General features: G+C 39.0%; 1 protein-coding gene across 3 annotated transcripts in view; it reads right to left on the reverse strand.

Annotated features, from left to right (window-relative positions):
- GRID2 (glutamate ionotropic receptor delta type subunit 2) overlaps nucleotides 1-25,928 on the reverse strand; it is a 675,112-nt gene that overhangs the window by 87,318 nt on the left and 561,866 nt on the right. For all 3 annotated transcript variants that reach the window (XR_010721503.1, XM_066186372.1, XM_066186371.1), the window contains exons 12-13: nucleotides 14,838-14,976; nucleotides 4,568-4,763 (exon numbers count right to left, since the gene is read on the reverse strand). Coding sequence is in view for 2 of the 3 variants with exons in the window: in XM_066186372.1 (XP_066042469.1) it covers nucleotides 4,568-4,763; nucleotides 14,838-14,976 (335 nt within the window). In the remaining variant the exon portion in view is untranslated. The remainder of the gene's footprint in view (nucleotides 1-4,567; nucleotides 4,764-14,837; nucleotides 14,977-25,928) is intronic.

Raw genomic sequence — 25,928 nt, forward strand, 5'->3', positions numbered from 1 at the left:
CCTTATTACTCATAGAGCAGACACACAACATCTCATCTGATCAAGAAGCATCAGCTCCAGAGGCAGAGGGGGATCAGGGAACTGATGTCTGGGTTGTTAATTACCCTTCTAACCAACACCTGCACAGGGCAGCTGATCTCCTGGTCATGAATTGAGATACACAGGAGAACTGTCCCAGAATTTTTATATGCTCTCACCTCTTCTGCTTCCTATCCTTTGCTTAGCCACTGCCAAACTACTGAATCATGGTGCACATCCAGGATCCCAAAAAGATACTGAATGTACTGGATGTAGTCTGTCTTGGTTCTCTTTTGGTTTCAGTGTCTTTTTATTGGGATACTCCATGGCCAGAAATGTTCACAACAAAGATGTGTGGACTACCATACATTAACTAGATTTTTTTGTGGTGCAATCAGTAAATCTGTCACAAGAATGGCAATTCCGATGGCGTATCAGTATATCAGGATAATTAATTAATTCAGGAGGAGTTTTGGCCCATCAAGATAAGTCTTCGTGATGTTGCTACTGCTGAAAACAAATTAGGCATATCCGTGGTCAGTCATTAACAATTTGTTCTAGCACAGAATTGCAAAGTGTTATTATCCCTTTCTTCCCCATACAAATGACCTTAGCAGAGCTTTGTTATGGTCTATTCATAAATATTTTTACTATTACAGTATTTTCAGGAGGGTAAAATTGCCATCCACAGTGTCCAGGGAAAATAAATGGGTTCACATGCTTCCACTGGCATTGCAATTAGGATCACAAGAAAATTCAAATCTCGAGACCAAATTCCTTTTGATACTGTGAGCAAGTCGAAAAGAAAGTACTGTGAACCTACACGGAGTCTCTCTTAATGCACCATCCAGAAGCATTATTTCACCTGACAATAATTCACAAGTTTCCTAGCAGCTAAATATTTTGCAGATAGAGTTAAATAGACAGAAGAGCTTTCAACCACATTCAGATTCTGCCTGGGAAAGGAATTTTCCACTCTGTACTACTGAGAGAAATGAAGATGCTGTAGGCTATGGTATCATGTTCAGAGGAACAAGGTGGGTAGGATAGGGCATTAGCCACTATTATACTCCAGGGAAGAAAGAGCAGACAGGGCCACAATAGAAGCGCTTCATTATATTTTAAATGGGAATAGTTCCAAGGATAGGAAAGCCTGTGGTGCTTGTAAAGGATTAAGCAGGGTAATGTGCTTTTTAAGAAGACATAAAGAGGTATGTAATGTGATATCTTTAAGCCTAGATGATTTTTCTTGGAGTCCTCAATGAATGTTTAAGCAGGCATGACTTGGGCCTCTGTAAATCCTCTCTGAATAAATAACTTCCGCAAAAACAGAGATTCCTAGGACAGAATGAGATGCATATTTCATAACCTATGCAAAAAAAAGGAAAATCAATTTGAGACACATGAAACACTCAGGAATAATAAAGAAAAAGGGAAGATAAAAGTGAATATTCTCCAGAATGATCCAGGCTTATATAAAAATACAGCTACCACCCCATCCATTTTCATTTGACAGTGCAGGAAGACAAACAACTGAGTGCTTTCCTACCTTAAATTCAGACCTTCAACAGCTTTTTGCTACCTTTTGAGAAAGGAAGAGACAATAGGTGGAAGAAAATATCTAAAGTGCCAGTGCTTTTCAGGCTGTCTCCTGTCTGAGGTATTTAAAATTGCTCTCTCTTCAGGGTAAATCTATCCAGCTGCTCTCTAGCTGGACCTGTGGTATTTATAGCTGTTCACTATGGATGGAATAGGAGCACACACGGTGATATGCATGCACCTGATTTATGAGAGGAACAGGACCAATAAATATCAAAACCTGAAAACTTACAATGGCATGATCTTCCCATCTTATTTCTCTTGCCTGCCCTGCCCTCCTGCCAGGAAAAGCGGGTCAAAGCAGCAGAATGCCTGATTTAAAGTGTGACTGTGCAATCACTGTCATTTGGCTGTATTGTATTTGCACTCACACAGGTGCCACTCCACACAAAGACACTGGTACAGCAAGCACGCAATCCTGCTGAGTGAGAGGGGTGAGGCACTGAGTGAATCAGTGGTTGGCCACTCTCCTCTTCCCCCTGTTTATATATACATTAGCATTACACTGGTACTTGCCTCACAATAAAATAGTGCCAGCTCCACTGGAGCTGTCAGAATAAAAGCAAGATAAAACTAAAGAACTTTTAGGATTTTACAAAAATATTTTGGGAAGCTTCTTCTGTGAAAGCTCCTAGCAAACCTCATTTAACCTCTGAGGAGGTGCAGCAAGGGGTGCTGATAAAGATGGGAGTGCCCACTGCATCCCTGCACACCTCTCTCCAGTGGTGGTCCCTCCTATACCAATCCCTTCATGGTCATTATTCAGCTGAGTGGAAGTCACTTTCCCTGTCCCTGTTTGGAGCACTCACTAAGTCTCTGCTGTCTCACTGGTGACTCCAGGAAGGTTTGCTGAGGTGATGCTTTTGCAGAGCCTGGACAAAATGCTCTTCAGTCATGCTTTAGTGCTGATGAAAGGGGGAAACAAAATGAGGCGCAGAGGAAGACCTGTTCGTGTATCTTGCCCAGGGTTGTAATCAGGTTAATAGCTCTGATGTGGCCAGTTAAATTCATTAAAGACCCTGAAGAGCATCATGAAGCATATAAATAGGCCCAGGGGACCCATGAATTCTTTCTGAAATATTTTGATTTTTTGAAATGTGTTACAGAGATCATAATCTCCACCTTTTACCAGATACCTTTTAAAATATTAGTTTTCCTTGCCTAAGATTAGCTTTTAACATTATTTTCTTCATGTAGCTTTCTTCCCAGGCAGGCAAACTACAACTTCCAAAAGCTTCTGATGAACAGCACCTGGCAAATAATCTTTTTCTGTGTCATTTCTTCCTGTAAATTGAAGGAAGGGGAGAAACTGTGCACCCACAGGTAGATGTGTACCTTCATCAGCATCAGGCCTAAGACCACAGATTTTCTAAAACTGGAGGGTGGCTGGCTTGCTCACTTGACACAACTCAGTTTTTCGACATGATCATTTGCCTATTCTGCAAAAGCATGGGAAATTAAGAACTTGGATGTTACTGGTTTTGTAGGTTTTAGGACAGCAACTGCCATGTTTCCAGGAATGGAAACTCAATGACTGTAATCTGGAATTACCTGCCAGCAGGATATACAATTTGTTTGGTTTTCCAAGCTAAAAGCTGTTAGTGAGCACAGCTGTGTTTGATGTACTCTAGTTTTTGATCCTTCTGAAACTCATTTTATAACTTGGGAAGGGAAACCAGAAGGAGGGAACGTTCCTGGTTTCGGGGTTTTTTATATATATATACAAAAGGCAAATCCCATCTTTATCAGCCACTTACAAACTGAGCTAAAATATGTTCTCTCAAAAAAAAAAGCAATTTCCTCTAGCCAATAAATCTTCAAACCTTTTTTTTTTTCTCTTTCAGCTTATGACTTTATCTAAAAGGGTTTCAAAAGTGCAGTTCCCCAGGACCTCTCCTGCCTCTTCTTTTATGCTGTTTAGTTTTTCAGAAGAGAAAATATGATCTTGGCTATCCAGAGATTGGATTGAGGATTTTAAAAATCCAAATAATCTTTTTTATTTTTTAGTTCTTTTATTATCAAGAGCTCACCAGCAATTTAATCATTCTTCTTAACATACTCTTTTCTCTTGTTACTACCTGGAGTGCGAACATCAGAAATTTCAGGTTTTCCTGGCCAATGGATTTTGGTGGAGACAAAAAAGCAGAGTTCATCTGGATTTCCAGAAGTCTCTAAATCAAGGTTATGAGAATGTGAACACACAATTCATGGATATTTTCTGTAAGAAATAGTCACATACTGAAGTTTAAAATAAAGTCAGCAAAATATGAAATTTCTTTGATTTGATTTAGAAGTCTGAATATAAAGATAGAATGGTAGGGGAAAAGCTTGTATACAGTCACTCATTAACCTATATTGACTCTTATACTGAATTTCATGGACTGGTGTTTCTATAAAAGCTCCAGCTGTCAGCCAGAATTTGGGAGGGAACTACTGCATTCACAAGGATGCCTCTCAAAACTAGCTGTGTTTTTCCATGGCTAAACCTACTACAGAATGTATTTGTGAGACTCTTTAAAGTCAGATCATCCATTCCTGCCTTCCTCTCTCAAAACAAACATGACCCAGAGCTACAACAGAAAGCCGTGATTTTCAGAGTCAGGAGACTACCAAAAAAAGATAATCAATGTCTTGTATTCTGGGGTTCTGAGTCCAGTGTTCCTATTCCCATTTTTCACCCTTACAAATACAGTCATCTCCTATAAAAACACCTGTAAATACTTTTTGGAGCACACAGTCTAGGCACTTACATATTAAAATGCTATTCAATGCCACAAACCTGAGAATTCCCAATCCTCCGTGCCAGTGCAATGGGCTTTCAGGAATTGATTCCAGGCATGATCACTGCCTGGGTGCAAATGTGTCCCTCCCAGCTAGAAGCAACAGCTAAGCAAAAGTGGAGTACCATGGAGCATATCCAAAGGAAAGCATGAAGGGAGCGTGCAAGTACCTTCTGAATGCCTGCAGTGGACTCCAGGACGTTGTTCTCTGAGCCGTTGCTCCTGTTGATCATCCTCCACATCTGGGAATACATGCTGTCCCTCTCGAAGGGGTTCATCCCTTTCACCCGCACATGCTCATACACTGCCGAGTCCAGCACGGTGCCATAGGGAATATCCGTCTGCCTTGAGAGATCCTGGAGAGACCTTAATTGTTGGGGAAGGAAAAGAGACACGGGAGACTTTAATCCACATCTTCAAGAGGAAGGAGCTGCAGGCAAACAAAGGGCAACACAGAAGAAGACCAGTGTCACGACATGTTCTTCTGTTGTTTTTTTTTTTCCTCCCCCCCTTTTTTTTTCTTAAAAGATAAAGCAAGACTGAAAAATTGTTTTCATGATTTAAGACACAAAGAGGAATATGAAGAGAAAGGAAGGGGTTGAAAAAGTGAAAATGGATGAAAAAAGAACAGAAGGAGTAAGAGGATGTTGGGAAATGCCAAGCCCCTGTGAGCAGGGGCCAGGGAGAGGCAGGGAGGGCTGGAATTCTACAGAAGTTGGGTACCTGCCTACAGGGCAAACACAGACTCTGCTGTGGGGAGCTGGTGGCAGCACTAGAACTCATGAAATCCAGCCCAGAGCACCTGGCGTGAGCACCTCTGTGTGCTCCAGGCTTGCACTGTGCAGGGCAGCTTGGTGGGGGTGTTCCTGCACTGAATGTGCATCCATCTCATAGGTCGCATCCTGAATTATTTTCAGCAATAAGAATATTTCCATGGTACTTTCATGAACTGCTTTTTCATCATATTTTCACATTATCACAGTTCATGTTATTTAGTCTAATAGATTTGTTCAGCTTTGTGTGTTATCTATCTATCCTTCTCTATAAACTAAAGAAATAAAACATTTTAGAAGTTTCTAAAGCATCCCCAAAGGGGTTTGATCAACCAAACTTGCTTTGAACTTAAAAATTGTATATTAGAACCATACAAAGTTTCCTTACCTCTTGGCCTTTATTTTCCTTTCCTGTAGAATTGCTCTCCCGTACCTTTGATTCTTTAATGGCACTCATTAAAATTTCAAAGTAACTACTGCAATATGTCTACTGCTTAAAACCCATTACAGCTTTCCCAGCACAAATTAACTGTGTATAAACTGCACAAATCTAGTGGATGACACATAAGGACAATCAAGGAGCTCAATGCTGTCTTAAAGAAAGCAACAGCAAATTGTGAAATCTTATTGCAGACACAGAAAATGCAAACAGCAATGTAGGAAACTCATCAAATTCTAAGCTGTATTTCTAAAAAATGCAAATATGAAGGCTAGTGAAAATGGCCCCATGGGGTGGGGGTTGGGAAAATGAAATTCTTAGGTGTTGTGAGGATGGCACTGAAGAAAACAGTAATGACGCCTCACAGGGTATGTATGCCATGAACAAAACAGAAAGAAGGGAAAGAAGAAATCAGTACAGATCAATGGCAAGGGTTTAGATATTACGTAAGAAAAAGAAATCCTCTGAAGTTTAGACATATGGGCTTAGAAAAACATGGACCAAGAGCTAAATTCTAGTCGGATAACATATAGTAATTATAAGGAAGGGATAAATGTAATTGTGAGGAGTGAATAATTGAAGGTGTTAAAACCCCTCAAAGTGAGGGTTAGATGCTACATGTAACATTTCCTGAAACCAAGTGTATTGGTCTTCTACCAGAGGACCAAGACATGCCCTGTTCTATGAGGAAAAATATGAGACCCTGGTAGACTAAGGCATCAGGACAATAAGTACCGTGGTTAGTTTGCAACTGAATATTAAAAAATATCAAGTCCAGATAAACACCTATGAGTTCTGAAAGATTAAATACAAAATGGCTGAGCTGTAAACAAAATGCAAAACTTCCTTACAGCCAGTGAGCAAAAGGAAAGCAGTAAATACTTTAAAAAGTGGCAGTCAGGGGAATTATGAAAGTAAGCTACTTAGGTCATGTGCTTAAGTTTAATAAACATCCTGAAATAAGCATTAATACTATTTTAAAGGTCAGTCCTGAAGTCTAGACATGGCCACCAGGTAGGTTTCTCCAGGGAAAGCAAGTCACTCATCTCTTACACTTTGAAATTATGGAAAAACTCCCAAGAATTTCAAAAAGAACTTCCTCTCACCAAGCCACATACAGACGGTGGAAGCATGAACGATCTTCAAAGGAGGAGTTCAGAAACATTTCCTAGCAACTCTGGGTAGCATTATAAATATTTAGTCAGAGTGTATGCTCTCAAGGGACTTCAAGGGTAACAAGAACAGCTTTTGCAGAACTGAACAAGAAGAGTGTGACCCTGTGGAATGGGACAGCAGCCACAGCTAAAGCTGAGGTGCTCAACGCCTGCATTCCTCACTCTCCCTCACCAAGGTCTCCCAGGCTTTTGTGACTACAGGCAGGGTTCAAGAAGGCAACAAACAATGATCTACTGGTGGTCAGGTAAATCCCAACCAGACAAGGCAGAGATTGATTGGAATCACTAGATCCATAGAAGTCAGAATGTGTCCAGAAAGCTGGCACATGTCCTTGCAAAGTCACCTGCTTTGATTTTTTGCAAGGTGAAGGAGGCTAAGGGAGATTCCTTGCTACAGAAGCAAGAAAATATCCAGAATATATTAGGAAAGTGAAAAAAGATGATTCATGGAAATACTGCTGGTTGTCCAACCTCATGGAGTGAGTCCTCCCAGCACATTTCTGAGCACATGAAGGAGAAGCAGCCAACTGGCAGCATCCAACATTGACTCACCAAAAGTAAGTCATGTGGACCAGTCTGGTTGCCTCCTACTCTAAAATGACTTCATTTGTGGACAAGACTAGAGACACTGACATAGTTTACCTTAACTTTAGCAAGGCAGCCTGCCTATCTGCCTCCCACAATATTCTTGTATCCAAAGGAGGTCATTAGGTACAGTTGTGTGACAAAGCGGATGTGATAAATTCCTGATAGGATTGTCATGCTCGCAGCATATCCCACCTGCAGGCTGCTAACAGGTACCCCCCAGAGGTCTAAGCTGGGACATGTCTTTACCAATGACTTGGAGGAGGTAAGCAAGCACTCTCCTGTCAAATTTGCAGATGACATGGAGCCAGCAGCCACCTGCCCAAGGAGAGGCTGAAGTTCAGATGGGCCTAGAAAGGCTGAAGGAATGGGTTGTGAAATTCAGCAAGGACAAATACAAAGCTCTGTACCTGGGGATGAATAAAACCCTGCAACAACCAGGCTGAGCACAGCTCGGCAGAAAGGCACCCTGCTAGGCAGCAGTGGGCCTTCTGAGAGCTTCTCCTTATTTTACCACTAGGCAAAATGCTGTGCAAAGTGCTGACTGACTGTCTGTCTTTTAAAAGCATCACTGATGAAAGGCACTAGATAAATACAGCATACTGTATTCATCCATTCTGTTACTGCTGCTGCCGCCAGTACATTCCTGTAATCAGCTGGCAGCACTCAGCAGTGCAGTGAGCTGTCACGAGATGCATACTGCAATGTTCTGTAATTGTTATTTGTCATACTAGAAAAGTATTTATCCAGTCTGCAATTTCTAATGACAACACTTAGTAAAATCGCAATCATTACTTTACAAGACTCTGTATAGCCGTATAATTTCTTATATAGCAAGCCACAAAGCACTTTTTGGATATATTATTGCTAAGCAGGACACAATTGACAGGTGTAGCTGCTGCCACAAATCAGTTAAAAACAGCACAGAAGAAAAAGAGCTCCTCTGTATATCTTGTGCTTATAAAAGCAACTTTGTTATTTTCAGAAGGGCAAACCAGCACAAGACATGAGCTATTAATCTTGAAGTGTAGTACAGTCAGGTATGGGAAGCAAACAGGCTGAGAAGCAAGTGGGCTATCACAGACAAAGGCACCACCCGCAGGGAAATAACAAGGAGAAGAATTATGTCAGTGCCTTCAGGAAGGCATGTTGTAGTTGCCATGTCTGGCATTAACTAGAGTCTGCAGTGCCTCACTGTTAGATGTGCTATCCTAAAATGCAGGATGCCTCTCAGCTGCCCTACTTGCATCTTCTCACAGTTGCAGGTGAGGTTCCACACTGAGAAAATAATGACAAGAGGACAAAAGCAAGACAAATGTAAGTGTAAACTCTATGGATGTGCTAAACGCTGTTGTTGGCAGTAAACCCAAAGTTCTGGTTCACCTGAGGAGCAAGAAGGAAGTTTGGGAGCCTTGGAGGTGTACATGTGTATATACTGCTGCACAGACAAGCTGCAAATACAGCAAAGATCTATCACACGTCAGTGACTCCCTCCCCTCACACTAACATGTAAAACGGGATCATAATATCTATGACCTCCTTCAGAAGCTGTTTGTTTAATAACTCTGCAGAATATTGCTGAGATACTTAACCTAGAAGCTACAACAATACAAAATACAGCAAAACAAAGAGAAATGACAAACTTTGAGAGAACTGGTAGAGTTATTAAACCACTGAGGTTCCTTTACAGAAGAAAGAAGTCTTAAAATTGCTTTGCCTCCAGCCTGGTTTATAGGTTACACATTGGCTGGTGCACCTCTGTTCCTGGATTAAACAACTCATTCTCTTTTCAGACAGATGGATTTAGTGGACACGTAAATTCTCAGCCTCACTCTTTTCCAGTCCCACAATTTCACCACACAACTGCCACACCAGATCTCAAAATAAGGAAAAAGCATTTGTCAAGCTAATTAATTCCTACAAGGGATCCTTTGATGCCCCAATCCTGATTCCATTACCTACACTGAAATGTAATTTTTTTATAGTTCTCAGATGAATTATCTGCAAAGAAAAGCATTCATTAGCATGAGTAAGCAAATGATAATTTCACATTTTAAAACTTTTTTTCTCTTTGAATATCTAGTTTAAAAGCAATGAGGTAACAAATGATAAAAATTCTTTAAAAACATAAAAAAGCAGATGTAAGAGTTGAAAATTTTGTTAAAATTGAAAAGTTGAAAAAATGGTTAAAAAATAAAATACCTTTAACTGAGTTTGTTTATAGAAAAATTCTGCTACTAGAGAAGTGACCACGCAGTCAGGTCATTCAGCTTAGTTTTGTCTATCACTCATGCAGCACTGTGGGGAAAAAATATGTATGGCCTTTATGGCAAGTTTTTTTCTCATTTCAATTACTGGGATAATACCAATATTATCCCAGCATCAATATTATCCCAAATTAACTAGGCTAATAGGGCTATTCTGAGGTGGAATTGAGTCATTTGAGGAAGAGTTATTAACAGATATATGTATTTTTCAGCATTTGTTGATTTTGTTTAGTATTCTATGCCTTTATCAGGCAGCAGTTGTCAGGTCACTTTCATTTTATGGCTTAGCACAAATCAGTTACTTTTCAATTTAAAAAATTATCTCTGCCTCCAGCTAAAAAAAAAAAAAAGAACATAGTAGGATTTGGATATGTTTCTTTCTCCAAAGCATACCCTTTTCTATCAATTCAAATCCTAGACTCAGAATTGGTAACATGTTCACATATGTCAGCCAAAAGTGTTAAAAAAGTACTCAGAAAAACGTTGAAAAGCAAAAAGTCAGCTTTGTAAAGAAGTAACTAAATTTCTTTTTAGGTGATAAAATACCAGTGAGGTCAGAGACTTGGGCATCAATGTGTTCTTGTAAACCTGGGTTATAGATCAATTCAGGCTAGCTGTGCTAGACTTGAGGGCTGCATCGAGCTGTCTGTAAGAACTAGTTACTAAATTTTCAGCAAAAAACAACCAATGTCATGGTCTACACCGAAGTCTTTATTTATGACTAATTCAGATAAAGCTTTCCAGTGCTTTTGTGGGGTATTTTGTTCATTTGTCTGGTTGGTTGGGTTTTTTTTTCCTAGGACAGTAAGGACTAATTCAGAAGCAGATTTAGGGTTAGGCAATAGGGCACATTAAGCCAAGGGATTTGACTGTTGTCACCTGACTGTTGTCAGGGTGAGCTGTGGCAGAAACCCGTAATATTTAAATAAAAACCTGCAGGCTGAACCAGAAAAGAAATCTAAGAAAAGATTAATGGACATGCATTGGGCAATATCTAATTACTGTATTCTGTGCAACCCCCTTGCAGAACTCCTGTAGTCAGTTGCACACAGCTGTATAAAACTTAGAAGACTTCTTAGCTTCAAGTGAATCATGGTTTAGCAAAATGTTGTGAAAAGAATGGCTAAGAAAGAAAGACCTGTTTTCCCACTACGTCTCCATTTTTGGAGGCAGAGGTCTCACCTATCAAACAAGACACACTTGTTATAAGATGGAGAACATAATGTGAACTGATTTTACAGAAGACAAAAGATGCACACTTTCCCCCACAACATGTACAATCTAAACTCTTAAGCTTCCACATTTTAGAAGTGGATTAAAGCTGAAACCACCTAACATCAGGCTTTCAAAAGTCAAATCCTTTAACTTCTTCTTTGTTCACCCCACTCCCACAACCTGCCTGCAAAACGTCAGTGCCCATAAGAAGGTGGTGACATCCTCTCCTAATCCAGAAAAACGGTGAAGTGATTTGAATAAAACCAATCTCTGCCAGTGGACTCTAATTTGGTCCTAAAGGAATCATAAAACATAATAATGTCAACACTGGCTCAGTGATGAAGTTCAGAACATAAGCACCTCCTAGAAATAGCTCAGGACCTCCACATTTATTTGGCATTTACCAGGAAAAGACACTCCTAATTACTATTAATTTATGTTACATTTGAGAAAGCGATCCGAAGATCTAAAACACAGAGAAATTATGCTTTGCTGCCACAGTGTTTTGGCATTTGGAATGCTGACTGTCTTGATTTAAATGTCATCTGCAATGTGGGTCAAGTGTGAACAAAAGATGCATCCAGGAACTACTTTAGAACTTGAGTGCCTCTGCTCTTGATATTGCGTGTAGGCAGAAGGTGAAAAGCTGAGCTCCCAAAGGTATTAAGAGTAGCCATTTATCTGGAAAAGAAGATTTAACACTCATTCTCTTTCTTCTAGTTTCTCTAAATTAATTTAAAAATTGCAAAATTTGATTCAAATTAAACATTTAGGCGGAGCACAAATGCCATCAAGTGAAGATACATACAGCATGCCATACAGCAAAGATCTACTTTGAAACTCTACAGAGAAAGGGAACATTTGTTTCTAAGGCTCCTCCTTAGTGGATGGACTAAAAAATTTTGCACACTTTGCTCTAAAAATAGAGCTCTGGATACCACGAGGCATTGACTAGAACGAATGGCCCAGCCTTCACACCAACTGAGCCGGGGAAGCTGCAGGAGCTCTGAACACAAACTAGCTTCATATCCAAAAGCTGAAATGCAGTAACTACCAAATGTTTAATGGAAATGTAATGTGCTGTGGGCTGCTTGAATCCTCCTATCTTTTGTAAAAGATATCAGAAGGACCATACCTACAATGACACACCGTAATATCTGATGCTAGCTGAAAATCTGAAATGAAAAACTATTAACTACTTTTTATATCCGTGCAAACCAACTGACTTAAATTTCTTTCTCTTTTTCTGACTTGTCTAAAGGTGACAAGCACTACTGGCAGAATCTGGATTATTTTTTTAAATGCTTATACTCATTTCCATTCTGGCCTTGAAGGCTCCCCAAGGTACAATTTGAACTGTTAAAAAAGAAATCAAAAAAGGAGCATCAGCTTTTTTCTTTATTGCTTATTCATGTTTTCCACTTTGCAGTAATTCAGCATGATAAATAAACATTCTCTCTCTTATGTGTTGGCTTAAATTCCAATTTTGTCAGTTTTGTAAACTAAAGTTTTATACTCATACCATAGTTAGAATAACTTCATTCCCTAATGGATACTAAACACATCTAATTACTCTATTTTTGAGATAGAAGTGCTGTTGAAAAATGTCTGTTCTTTCATTCCAGGAGCTTTCCAGCTGCAACATTTTCTACTGAATAAAACATTTTCAGTGACTCTGCCCATAAATAATACAGCACAAAGACCAGTGTAGTCCCAACTGTACATAATAACCTCAAAATTCCACTGAGGCTTTTCCTGTGACATCATAATAAACTTCAAGAAAAAGCCGAAGATGATAAAATTATAGTTTAGGTATATTTTATTCTTTTTTGCACATCATAAGAAAATACAGACATTTGTCTGCAACTTTAACATTTTTCTGGACTACTTCAAAACTAGAAGGGACATGATTTCAATGCAAAATCCAGACGCATATTTCATTCTTGTAAGGACAAACTGAATGAGTGAATATATCATTATAATTTATTTTGTATGTATAAAATCCCATGCTGCACAGTCCTTAGTCAAATTTAAATGTTTTAAACTCAAAAAAATAAATAAATCAACTTCCCTCAAAATATCAATGTTGACAAGCCTTGACACAGAATATCATTTTACTCCCATACAAGTTTTGAAGGGATTATAATTGAGACTAGAGTCAAATGGCTGGGTTGTGTCAAAATACCCTGGCAGCATTGCATCATCTCAAAATCTGTTATTCAGAACACAAAAGAAAATGGTAACTTCATTTAACTGGAAATATAACTGTATCAGGGGAGTGATTGTCTCATTTTCTCATAACATTAGTCTATTATATATATCTTTGTCATAAGAGTACGGAGCCCTCTAACAGAAGAAAGTGGTGCGGTTCTTACCTCAGAAAGAAAGGATAACAACCATAGAAAATTTCGAATTTGGAATGTAAGGACTGGTAAAAGCCTGGGCAATTTGGTCCGTGGAAGACCAACTTCTCCCTTTACCTCCATCATCCAAGAGTCAGGACATAACAATGCACTCAAAGTTAAGTACTGCTTCTGCTCTGAGGTCCAGCTTGGGCTTCAATTGCAAATGAAATTTGTCTGCTATTGCAGATGTCTATCAGCCTGTGTGAAAGCCCGGATTGCTTTTAGCACACAGAAAATCCTCACCTAGAGAAGTACCTTTGTGCAAGCACAGTGACTGCTGGCACGCAGTGACCCGCAAATTCACAGGAGGCCCAGGCTCCCCCTGCTCAGTCTGTGACAGTGGCTCACTGTCTCAAGGGGAATTTCAGAGAGATTTTGAAAGCAGCTGAACTAGAGGCAGAAAGACCTTAGGTGATGATACACACAAGTCAGGGACTTAAATCAATGACTGGACTGGGAAAACAGAATTTTCCCTAAGGTCAGCGTCGAGCCTGACTTGACGGTTAAGTTCTTACCTTTCTGAAGGAAGAAATACAGTAAAATGTGCCTCTCTGCTTTAAAGTCCCTCTGTGATTTTTGCAAAGAAGGATATATAGGAAAGGGTAATTTTATCACTCTCACATACTTTCACAGACTTGTAGGCTCAAGATTAACCTGCTATGAAAAATCAGCCAGCTGTCCCTCACAGTGCTTGGCTAGCTAATGCTTCACTGTGTTTTCTAGTCTCTGCTTTGACCCAGGAGTGAGCATTTGAAGGTGAAGGATGTCACTGGAGCAATGGGAGCAAGGACAACTCAGCATGTAGCTATCTGAAGAAGAGGATACTAGAGTACAAAAGGGGAGGGAGAGAGGGTATGAGACCTAGAAAGGTTCCTGTGGTATGGAAGGATAACATGATCTTCAGAAAAAGACTGGCAGGTGTGACAGAAAGAGTTCACCATAAAAGAGACAGGAGAAGACCAGGCCATTCACTTTTGGGAGGCATGAAGCAATGGAATGAATAGATGGAAAAAGGAAAACGACATGATCTGCTTATGCAGCAAGAGAGCTCCTGGGAGCAGAAGGAGCAAAGATGACTACAAGTGAGTTTGTTACTGTTGCTGTCAACACATCTCTGCCTTGGCAAGAATGGGTGAAGTCAGCTTTGAGCTCCCCATACATGGAAGAATTACTGGGTTCTTACTGACCAAAGCGTCAGAATGCAAGCATTGTGGAATACATCTGAATGGAAAGCAGAGCTGGAGAACACAGCAGCAATTTATACTTTCCTATTTCAAACACTGATACTGTGTGGTCATCTCAAACTCAATTGCTTCTTTCAAAATACGTACGTGTGCAAGCAGACATATGTATGTCTGCCACAGGGAAAAGCTAGAGGCCAACAATTCCACCCCTAAAAACAAAGCGTCTCCAGGGAGAGCGACAGTCCATGGTATATTGTTATTTTTCTAACTTTCCAACTACTCCTCAGGAGGATAAAAATTTATTCCTGTTCTCACATTTAAGTAGAACATTTATACCCCTCTACATGTATATTTATGTTCACCCTCCTTTCCCTTGAATCATTCTTTATCAACTTACTGGATGGAGTTCTCAATGCGTGTGATGGTGAGGAAAGCTGCTAGGTTGGCCGTGTAGGAGGAGATGACAATCAAAGCAAAAAGCCACCAGGCTCCCATCATCAGTCGGGTTGCCAGGGTTGTGTATGGAACCTCTCCTCCTGTGGGGAAGAAAGAAAAGCAAGAGTTTTCATTTGGCAGAGGAATGCTTGTGTATCACTCAGGATAACTAGACCCTAAGGTTAACAGTGTATAGCAGTTCATTAAAAACTGGTGCTTCAGTGAACTGAGCAGAATTTGGAGCTGCACTTTCTATGCAAAAAAAAGCACTGAAGGAAGCCCACACTGTCATTCCTGTCAGTTGTCATTCCTGTGTTTAATCTCTTTTGCTATTGTGCCTTTAATTGCAGTTCATCTGCCAGTCCTGTCCAGTAATGGAAATAAGACTTCCAGATCTCAGAACAAAAGCAGCCAAAGTAAATTCTTACAATGTTCTTTCCTTAAAGATCTTATCTACAAACCTTAATTAAGTTTTTCTTTCATTCTGGGGAACATAAAGTCAAAAAATCCCATCAAAACACAATTACTTTTCACAGTTCTGTAGGGCAGGCAGATGCTCGTGAGAACCATATGTATGTGAACAACTTGCTGCAAGTGAAGTTGGACATGAAGGAAAGAAAAATCACACGTACTGAAGAAGAAAGCAAACATTGCTTTGCGTTCCTATAGTTGCTTTCCTTTAAAATCCAACTGCCATTTAAACAGAACATAAGCAGCAATTAAGCCTCCCAGGATGAGCTGCAAACTATCGATTGTGTGACAAGACCCTAGTAATGCAAGCCATGAAAAGCAGCAGTTTTTATTCAAATAGCTGCCCAAAACACACTAGTTTGGAGTATTGGCAAGAGCTCTTTCTGTTTAAAAAATAAATCAATCTCAGACTTTTAGACGAAGGAAAATGTTGATTTTTTAGAATCCCTCCTTTGTCTACAGTATGTTTTGTCACAGCTACAAGTAACTAAGGGGGGATAGGTGAATGCAGAAAACACCCACAGTCAACTGCTCAAGATGTTCATCCTTTTCCTCTCCCTCTACAATGAGCAATTTGAGAAGCTGATATTATTTTTGAGGTAGCTTTCTCCTATGCAAAATCTTATGATGGTACAATGCCTGGGATTTGCAAAAGCAATTTGTTACCAATTCAATCATCTGTAGGTAGTTTGTTTGGTACTTATGTAAAAACGCCTTAATGTTTCCACAGCAAGTAGGTTTAAGGGAATACAAATTACAATTATTCCCATTCAAAGAACAAATAATTTTCACTTATGTACTGAAACTGGATGTTTAATCAGTGTGGTCTATTAAGGATCCTCTTAGTGCTTTATTCAGAATTTTTCTTACCTATACAAAACACTGGGAACTCCACATTGCCATACAAATTTGAAACCTTTTTCCTGCATCTGTGATGTGGAATTGTACCATGCGTGAAATAATAATCGATTTCATTCATTTATACTTTTGGAATATGAACACTGAAATCCTTTGCCTTTTGAGAATTCCAGAATTGACAGACAAAATCTGTTAGACCTGCATAGCTTGAAACAAGTTTTCTTTTATTTCCAAGGTGCCATGTAATTGTCTGAAGTAAGAATCTACTGATCAGTTTGGGAGATATTATTTCAGTCTAAGGATTATTGAAGATGAACACTAACTTCAACATCTGAAGATCTGAGTTTCTCTGCTGCATAAATTTTAAATTACTTTTACTTTACAACAGTTTTTGCAATGTCTTTGAAATACTTAATTTAATTTTTTTTAATGAAATGAAAAGAGCAATTATATTAATATATCAGAAAAGGCTATTTGTCCTTTTACCTTTCAGGTGCCAATCCCTGCAGATAATCTTCACACTTAATTGAAATGGCCACTGTGATTGAGAAGAAGCCAATGATGTTTTGGATATCCTCGCACTTCCATTTTTCAGCTTAATGAGTAAAACTCTTAAGTTCTCACATTTTTGAAGTTAAATGTCAGAAGAGAGAGGACCATTGAAACTCACACACCTGCCTTCTGGTTCAAGAGAGGATGGTGTGCATCAAGTGAACATGAAAGCCACAGCAGACCCCTCAGCCACAGCATTCCCTACTCTCCATACAGCTTTCCCATACTTCAGTAAGGTTGTCCCCACTGTTCACTATTACTTTTTCCTTTTCCCTCTCGTGTTAAAAATAGACTTTAAAACCCACGAATGCTGCTTAGTCCAAGTGCTTTTATTTCCTCCAGGTGTTTGTGAAGCCTTGTTCCCAATTCACAGTTGTACCTTGAATACCAGCACTCAATAAATGAAGCTTGACAACAAAGCTTGTATTGAAGTACACGTACAATAAACACATATCAAAACAATTCCTCACTCCTCTAACAATTCTTGCACTGAGGCTTCTTAAACCATAATTTCTAAAAGCAGGGCTGACACTACAACTGCATAGGTGAGTGACTTTTTTTTAAGCAGAACATGCGGGGTAATCCACCTTTCCCAGTAAAAGAAGAAAAGAAACAGAAACCAAAGGAGATCTTTTACTGGTGTCATTTTGTTGGCATCTAGTAGGAGACTTAATGTGACACAGTCTTGTTCCATTGTACTCTTTGCTAAAACACTTCCTGCACCATGACAGTTCACCTTAAAAAACCTCTTCGTTCTCCCCAATTTTGTTTCTGGGGATAAAACTTTCTGAAGTTTCCTTTTGGTCCCAATCCACATTTTCTCAGTGCAGGAGAGTGCAAAGTCGCTCAGGAGAGCAACAATTACTACTTCTCCATTAACATCACCAGGACAGAGAGCTACAGACCTAAAAGACACTATTCTCGTCTTTGATTAATTAATAGGGAGTGTGCAGGAGGGACAGACATGCAAACCTCCCTGAGCCCTGCTTTCCACGATCTAGGATGAGTTCCAAGTGCGTTGACATCTTTATGGATCACGCCATGTTCTAGTTAAAAGAGGTTACACACAGGACACACAGTGCAAAGCAGGAGGGAGCCAAGAGCATGGGACAAATCTTCACCTGCTGTTGTCTTTCCTATCATACCAGCAAGTCTTACTAACCCCTGATGGCCAAGGGGGCCACCTGTGCAATGCAGACACATGTTGATGACCAGCGAGAAATCTGACATCTCATTCCTATAGCAAAATTCGCCAGTGGAGGTCAGCACACTGGTTGTGGTTACAGTGAAAACACTGCTGTTGGGGCATGATGAGCAGTGCTTTAAAGTACTGATCCCCACTCATGAAACAAATGGAAATCACAGAAGACAGCAGTCCTGGAGTTGCTTTGTCACCTTAAGAGACAGATCTCAAAGGAATGCAGAGACTATGTTATATTTATTGTGGCCTTTCCAATACACCCACAGTAGGTTATAATGCAGCACAAAATTCCACTACCTGTTTATCACCTATGTTGTGGCTACAGCTCCCAGTGTAATTCATCTGACATGTGATGGGTGCTAAAATCACTTAGAAAAATCTAATCTGCCTTTAAATTTTTGCAGCCTGCATGTGCAGGAAGGGAAAGATATTTTCCAGAGTAAACTGAACTTGAGAAATCAATCTTACTGGGAGTTTTCTGAAAAAGCTGAATTCCTGTAGAAGCCACAGTGAAAGAAATTACTTTTAGTCCTCCCACTCTCATCTAATGCAGCTCTCCTTCATCAATCCTAGATCATTTTAATGCTGGCCTAGTTCAGATGACAGGCTTAGACTGCAACTTATCTTATAAATTTCTGTTTATTCCTGTTTCTTTCCAAGTGCTTCAAGCTAAATAGGAGGCAAGAAAAAGAATCCATTGTCTTGATAATGCAAACAACATAATTCATAATTACGACAGACTTAAATATCAGGATAAAAACCAACCTAGAAGATAAAATGTGAAACTATAAAATGACCATACATATTTTTACTTTAAAAATTATTTTACCTATTTAGTATTCAGTTTAAAGGTTTCTTCATGTCAAAAATCACAAGAGAGAAGTACAGGCAAGAAGGAGGAATGAAAACACAGGACAAATGGGCAAAACAGGGAAATTCAGGATCACAGCCTGGTAAGATCTTGGTATTTTATAATTCTGGACTAAATTTGAAGAATTCAAATGCATAGGCTCTTTTTCCAAACATTTTGTTCTCAGGGATTTGTCAATTGTTTGCCTGAAGAAAAACTGCAGTGAACTGAATTTCTGTGCAAGGAGTTCTCCAGATAATTTAAGGCACCATGAAAAATATGTTAATAGTGACTGTTTTGTTGAGGAACTGTAATACTATCAAAATTAAAAGTAAGAATATCAACTGTGCTTGGAAAAGGAAGGTGAAGAAATAATAGGGTGGGTTATCTGGGGACAGATTTTGATTCTGCTTTTTCTTACAAAAATTCTGTCCACATTCAGTGAATTATTGGCCTTTGGTAAAAAAGCACAAAGGACTTGGAAGTTGGCTGCAATTTAGCCTTTAGCTTGCTAGAACAGTCACATCAATTAAGCTGTGCATCTGCAATTTCCATAAAGAAGTGCAGATGCCTGTTGCAAACAGTTCAGATCAATGTATGTCTCATTTGTGAAAGGGACATTAACAGAGAGTGCATGTAAGGGAAGTAGTTTGCATTAACAAAGAGGAAAAGGTATTTCATATTTCCGCCTTTTTTTTTTGCCACAAGAAACAAAACCTAAAGTTTGACTGAGCTCTGTGATCTTTGCAAAACTCTGCAAAGCAGAGCTCTTCAAAGGCAGAACCTTTCAGAGCATTAGCTATTGCCATTGTTCTGTTAAAAACTTTCTTGATAATATAAAATCTCTCCCACTTTCAATTGGAAATGTTCAATTCAGTATAGGACAAAAAAAAATATTTTACAGTCAATGAAGCCTATACCTATTTCTACCAGCTGTGAAGAAAATGCGGCTTGGAAGTTGTCGGGAAATCTCTCATCATGAATTTTTCTTCCCTTATTTTCATTTTTTTATGTATCCTTCTCCATTCTTCCTTGAACTTTGAATGTATTCATCTATTACATTTAAGGTGGCATGCCACAACCTGAGCTTGTAATACTCCATTTTGTGCTGAAGTTAACACCCATTGACCACAGCAGGCATGACGAATTATTCTACAGGAGAATACAACTCCTTAAATTGGTAATGCCTTCCAAATAAGCTTGTCAATCAGTGGCTGAATTCCCTATCCTTGCGCGTATTGGCAGATTGCAGGGGATTGGGAGTGGAGAAGGAAGTGATCATGAAGCAGGGCTGGCAGCCAGGTGTTACAAGGTGTGGAGAAGTTTGAGAGCCAGCGACAGTTTTTGCGCACCACACCACCTGTTCCTCCTGTAGCATTTCGTTTGTATCAAAATGTAGTGATTAAAAAAAAAAATTACATATGAAAAGAGACATTCAGATATCTTGCTTCACACATGAAACATTTCTTCAGGTCTTTACTTCCTGAAGAGAGAGCACTGCATCTATGTATTATGACTATACTGTGAAAATAATCCAGATACATTAGGAACTGTTCTGTGAGTTCATTGGATGTAGTATAATTGAAAGGGATCCTTCTTTTTTTTTTTTAATTTATCAAAGTGATTATAAAAGTTTCCATCAAATCCCAAAGATAAAGTTTTCTTTTTTTAAAATAAAATAGTAAAAGTCATGCAAAGACTTTTTAAATGATTATATCTTTTGAAATCCTTAAGTGCCTGTTTATATTTGTTATGTCTTTCATCTTGTTACATCAAGATATTAAGATGAATCTTCAACTGAATTGAAGGTTCAGTTTGGTCTTTAGGTTTACAATATTTTTTTTTTGGTCATCTTTCTAAAACCTGCCCAATGTTCTAAGATTCAAGTCAGCAAACAGAAATTTTGGAAGCTACACAGCAAATTCTCATAAATGCTTGGGTGAAGTTTGTTTGAATTTTCTGATTTGAAACTGTGTTATGGTAGTAGCTACCATTTAACCTCCACTACACAGAAATTATTTACTTTGCTTTTTCACAAGCACAGAAGAGAAATATTTATTGCCTTTCTGGCATAACAATTTTGAATAGTATCACTTTCACCTAATGCACCAATATCATTAAGGTTTCTGTATCTCCTAATAAAGTTTTCAGTGCCCTCCTTCCTGTTTTTCTCAGCTCTGCCTCACCTCTGTGCACACTTTCTCCCCATGTCATTTTTTCTCTGAAGCTTGTAGCATTCAACACTTTGGTGCAATCAGTGTTCCTTTTCTTTTCATTATGCTTTACATGTGCATTCCAGATACTTCAGCATGGGCAGCTGGAGGCTTGAAACACACACCACTCAGCCTGACTGCCCCTCTTCCACCTCACATTTTCCCTTACGCATTACAGAGATGCTCTACAGAAGCCAACCGTCCTCCACTCCAGTGTTATTTGGTGGCCTGCAGCAGTCACTTTCTCCCATCTCCTTTTGTGCTCCAGCCATTAGCACACTGACACAGAAAAAAACCAAGATCAGTTCTTTCCAAGTTCTCAACCTCTGAAATACCTAATGCCATTTTGACACAGTGACACCTTTTTCCCCTTTAGCCCACCTTGTCCATCTGACTTGCAATCTTTCCAAGTGTTTCTACTAGATTTCAGAAACACCATGAAGATCAATTCTGTATAAGTAACTGTTCTTGTTTATTATTCAGATTTCTCCTGATGGTCTATAGGCAATTAAGGAATGCATTCACTTTGTCTTTTGGGGCTCTGATTAATTTTTTTGCCCCTTAATGTCTTATTTCTGAACTAAACAATCACTTACTCTTGCCATTTGTTGCTGTTAGTGTAATGATCCCCTGACTAATCTCATTACATTTTCTCCCTGAAAGATTGTTTTCTTTCAGCTGGGTGGGAAGCACTGCCCTCATTGCACTCCCAGAAGGGAAGCAATGATGCACAAAAAAAAAGCTCTCCTCATTTATTTCTCCCCTTTATGTGACAGGGAGAAAATCCGAAACTATCATTCCTCTCCTTCAGGCTTCTTTCAAATCACTTCTAGTTATCTGAAATCTGTGAAGGAGTTTGAGAAGCTGCATCTTATACATGCTAAAGATCCTTCTCAGCAGCTCTGGAAGCCAGCTAACCCGAAGGTATATGCACAACCTTGTGGGGGCAGATGTAGGCTTCCCCCAGCCTCCTACCAAGGCGGCCAGGCATGAGGCAGTTCCAATCTGAGAGAGAGATTGGAACACGCTACCTTGTCACCCTCTGTTACTGTTGGCCAGCAGGCACCTCCAAGCTACATTTCATATCTTGAAAACTCCCTCTGAAAATCCTTTACTTGCTACTGCTGTGTATCTGTTTGAATGTGCCTTTGGCACTTGACTCACATACTAAGGCTCATTGCTCAGCTCTGTTTTCTCATTAATAGGAAAAGATTGCCCATGCTGAGATTTCAAATGCTGGCACTAATCAAGGACCATTGGCAGTTCCACAAAAACCTTCATCAAGTTACAGCCCAGAGAACCCATCTCATAAATCTGATCAGAGGGCCCTGACATGTGACCTGATAGACAAATAGAAATATCCAAAAGATTTTCAAAATGCCTGCTCACAAACTATTTTGCTTAAAATACAAGTTCTTCAGTCATGTTCCTTGAAAATATCCCCTCTGAAGCTAGAAAATCCTCTAGCATCAAGGAAAGGGTCAGTGCTACCCAGTGAAAAGCATTTCAGCCTGCTACAGCATTGCTCACCACTGGATTAGTAACCTACTGGGGTTGTAAGTTTAAGTCTCTTCTATGTCTATTACGAATTTTTTTTTTCTATCAGTCCTCAAGTATCAGGCTACCTAACTTGCAGTGTCTACTGTAACAGCTTCATTCTAGTGACAGAGAGCTGATCATTTGGCCACCAGGCTCCCTTGGAAAGTTCTGCCAGGATACAGCAGGAACTGTCAGACAACCTGGAGTAAAATTCTGTTTGAAAATTAATCTATTTGCAGCAGTCTGTCAGACGCAGCACTTCACTACATGCTCCCCTTTTCTCCCTGGGTCTAATTTATATACAACAGCAGTTAGAGGCACTAGGAAGATGAAAAATAATTTGTGACAATAGCGGTCCTAAGGGAAAACCAAGGAGGGCATCCAGAGACAACATACCTTTAGGTAAGTGGGAGTTGTAACTATAAAGGTCAGCTTTAACTTTGTCTTAACCTTAAGGTACTGAACACACTCCTTTTATGATGCTCACCATTTCCACAAAGCTGTGCCTAGGCAGTGCAGGGATTCAGCTTTAGAATTATCTAGATAGAACTGTGCTCTGCTGCTACTTTTAAAAGCTGCTGCGTCTTTAAAGTTGCAAAACTTTTCCATCAGCCAAACCCTATTCCTCCTAAAAAAAAAATCATCAGATTTGCAGAGAAGAAAGCAGGGAATGAAAACAGAGAAAATTTGTTTTATGGGTGAAGCAATAGCAAGTCAAAGCCAAAATCAAATGGACTTTCTAAAAGGCTATTTTAAACAGAAATTCAAGCCTCTGTCAAAAAGGAGAGCAGTACAATGACAAAAATTTTAACTCACTTTTTCTATTCAGAAATTTTTAGATAAACCCCAAACATTTAAATATATTCTGAAAGTATAAAAAAGGGTCTAATAACTACATTCCAGCAGAATAGTATCTAATATGATAATAAAAAGTCTAAACTCTTTTCAGCTGAGCTGAGATTCCAATTTTCTGCATCACTAGCAATGATAATGTTACACAAACAGTGTTCAATCATTAAATTAATTCCCATTAAATCAATGTCCTTAAAGGCCAAACAGTCCTTTAATAATTACCTGATTAAAGTGATGTTAGCATAACATATTAGTTATAATATATTTATAATTCCCTTCACAACAATAAATCGTTTCTTTCCACCCATCTTGCTGAAATGGTGGCAATAATGCAAGAGTTGGGAAGGAAAATGTGTTGTATCACCACGCAGCAAATGGCTGTGGCCTAGCTTCTCCTGGTGTCTCTGATGCTTTAATTAAACACATTAATCAGATTTTCATTCCCATTATGTAGTATTTACAAGATGAATCTTCAAGACCTATAGGAATCAATTCCTGGCTTTTAGGCCTAGACCCAGAAGCTTAATGACTTATTTCAGATATTAACAATTTTGCACTGGTCACATTCTGTCTTTCTGTGGAATTAGCAGAATACATTTTCAATTGAAAATCGAATTTCACAAGAGATAAAAAGAAAATGCTACAAACATTAGTGTGCATTATTATAGTGCCAATAGATTGTAGTGACTTGTGCAACATAATCAGAGAGAGAGGGGATGAGTAGCCTTTACAGTGCTTCTAAAAGTTCTGGAAAATATATTACATAGCATAGTATATTTTGTTTTTCTCTTCTGCTGCTATTACAAAAGAGGAGCAATGACTGCAGCTAAAATGAAAATGAAGGCATTTACTAGTATTTGCTGAAGTTACAGGGAGCCCTTAGATGAATAATTACAAGTCTTACACTGCACATCTTGATATCTGAAAGTGCATTTTTTGATATCTGTAACTGTGACCACATTGGAACTGAGGCTTGCTGTCCACCTCTCATGAATCCATTGGCTAAAATATACTGTATTAACGCTGTTGAAATGCACTGGTTTATTAGAAGACTTAGCATGGTTTCAAATTTAATTTTGGGGTTACCAAATATAGGACCATTCAATTACATAATCATAAATAACTGCAATAAGCCTAGTAATTTTTACCAAAAGCTCTTTGCAAAAAAAACCCAAAAACAAACAAAAACCAAACCAAACAAAACAAAAAACCCAAAGAAAAAACTCTGATCATATAATTCTTTGTTGTCACTTTCAAAACAATTTTGGACAATAATTTTACAGAACATAATTATTAATATACGCACACAGAGACAAACACAATGTGCATTTTCAACAAACACAGGGAGCCTCTGGGGATGCTCTTCAGGAGCACTATGATGTGATGTGTGCTTTTAAGATGACACTTGATTGCATGCCTGTGTAAAGGCGCTATTTGCAGCCACTGGGAATGCATCAAAGTGATGTATGCTTGCTATTATTTTAGAGGATATTGGCACTGGATCTTAACAAATAACCTTGCGCACTGGCAACGTTTAGATCAGATTTCAGGAGATGCTGAGACCAAATCTCGAAATTACTAATGGCTGGATTCAAACGCTGTGAAGCCTCAAGCAATCAGCCACAATTATCATCTCTGGTACATATTCATAAGTGGCTAAGGAGATAATGTGTGTGTTACTTTCACATACAGTTTGTTTAGTGTGGGCTTTCCATACACTGCTGACAGGGCTGTAGGTAGCACCTTCAGGGACAGCAGAAAGAACTGAGCACAATGGACTGAAAACAGACCATCTGTACGTAAAATTACCATTAAGCTAAACAATGTCATTAATGAGGTATTAAAGTGTGGCTTTAGCTAAGCGCCTGTCAGAGAGGACTTTATGAATATGAGAGAGAGAGTCCCCTTTGGCTGAAACTGAGGAACTGTGAACCAAGCAAAATACAAAACAATGCAGTGTAACCATAAGGACAAACACTAATTCCAGTGAAGTCCCCATGTCTTTTGACAAGTAGTTTACCCCATAATCTTTTTATCTCTACATAATTCCGTGACTCAAGATTTTTGGGGGTGAAGAGAATTTAAAAAAAAGGATTATGCACTAAAAAATATGGTTTTGCTTGAATTTTAAAAGAATTATGAACTGTTATATAAATCTGTTCTTCCAAGTTTTCCAAGCATCCATCAGTACAGAGTGACCCCTGACTACTTCAGAGGCAAGTGAATCACAGGCATCTCGGATACCTCAGTTCAATTTTCATGTCACTAATTCTAGTTATCCTTTAATTTTCAGAATGCTTCCCTGCAATGAACTCCTAACCTTATAGAATTCAATCATCACCAGTGCAGGAGCTCTAATTATGTTCCTAAATAACACGTTTTAAAATTTAGACTAAAATTCCACTTTGGGTACGTTCTGCAATGTTGTTATCAAAATGATCTCTAAAACTCAGATGACCTAATGTAGTATTATAACAGTGGACAGAGGACAGAATGAAACACTCATCCTTTTAAGTT

The sequence above is a fragment of the Chamaea fasciata genome, unplaced genomic scaffold (genome assembly GCF_029207755.1).
Source record: "Chamaea fasciata isolate MVZ Bird 193981 ecotype frontalis unplaced genomic scaffold, bChaFas1.0.hap1 SCAF_6, whole genome shotgun sequence".
Classification (NCBI taxonomy): domain Eukaryota; kingdom Metazoa; phylum Chordata; class Aves; order Passeriformes; family Sylviidae; genus Chamaea; species Chamaea fasciata.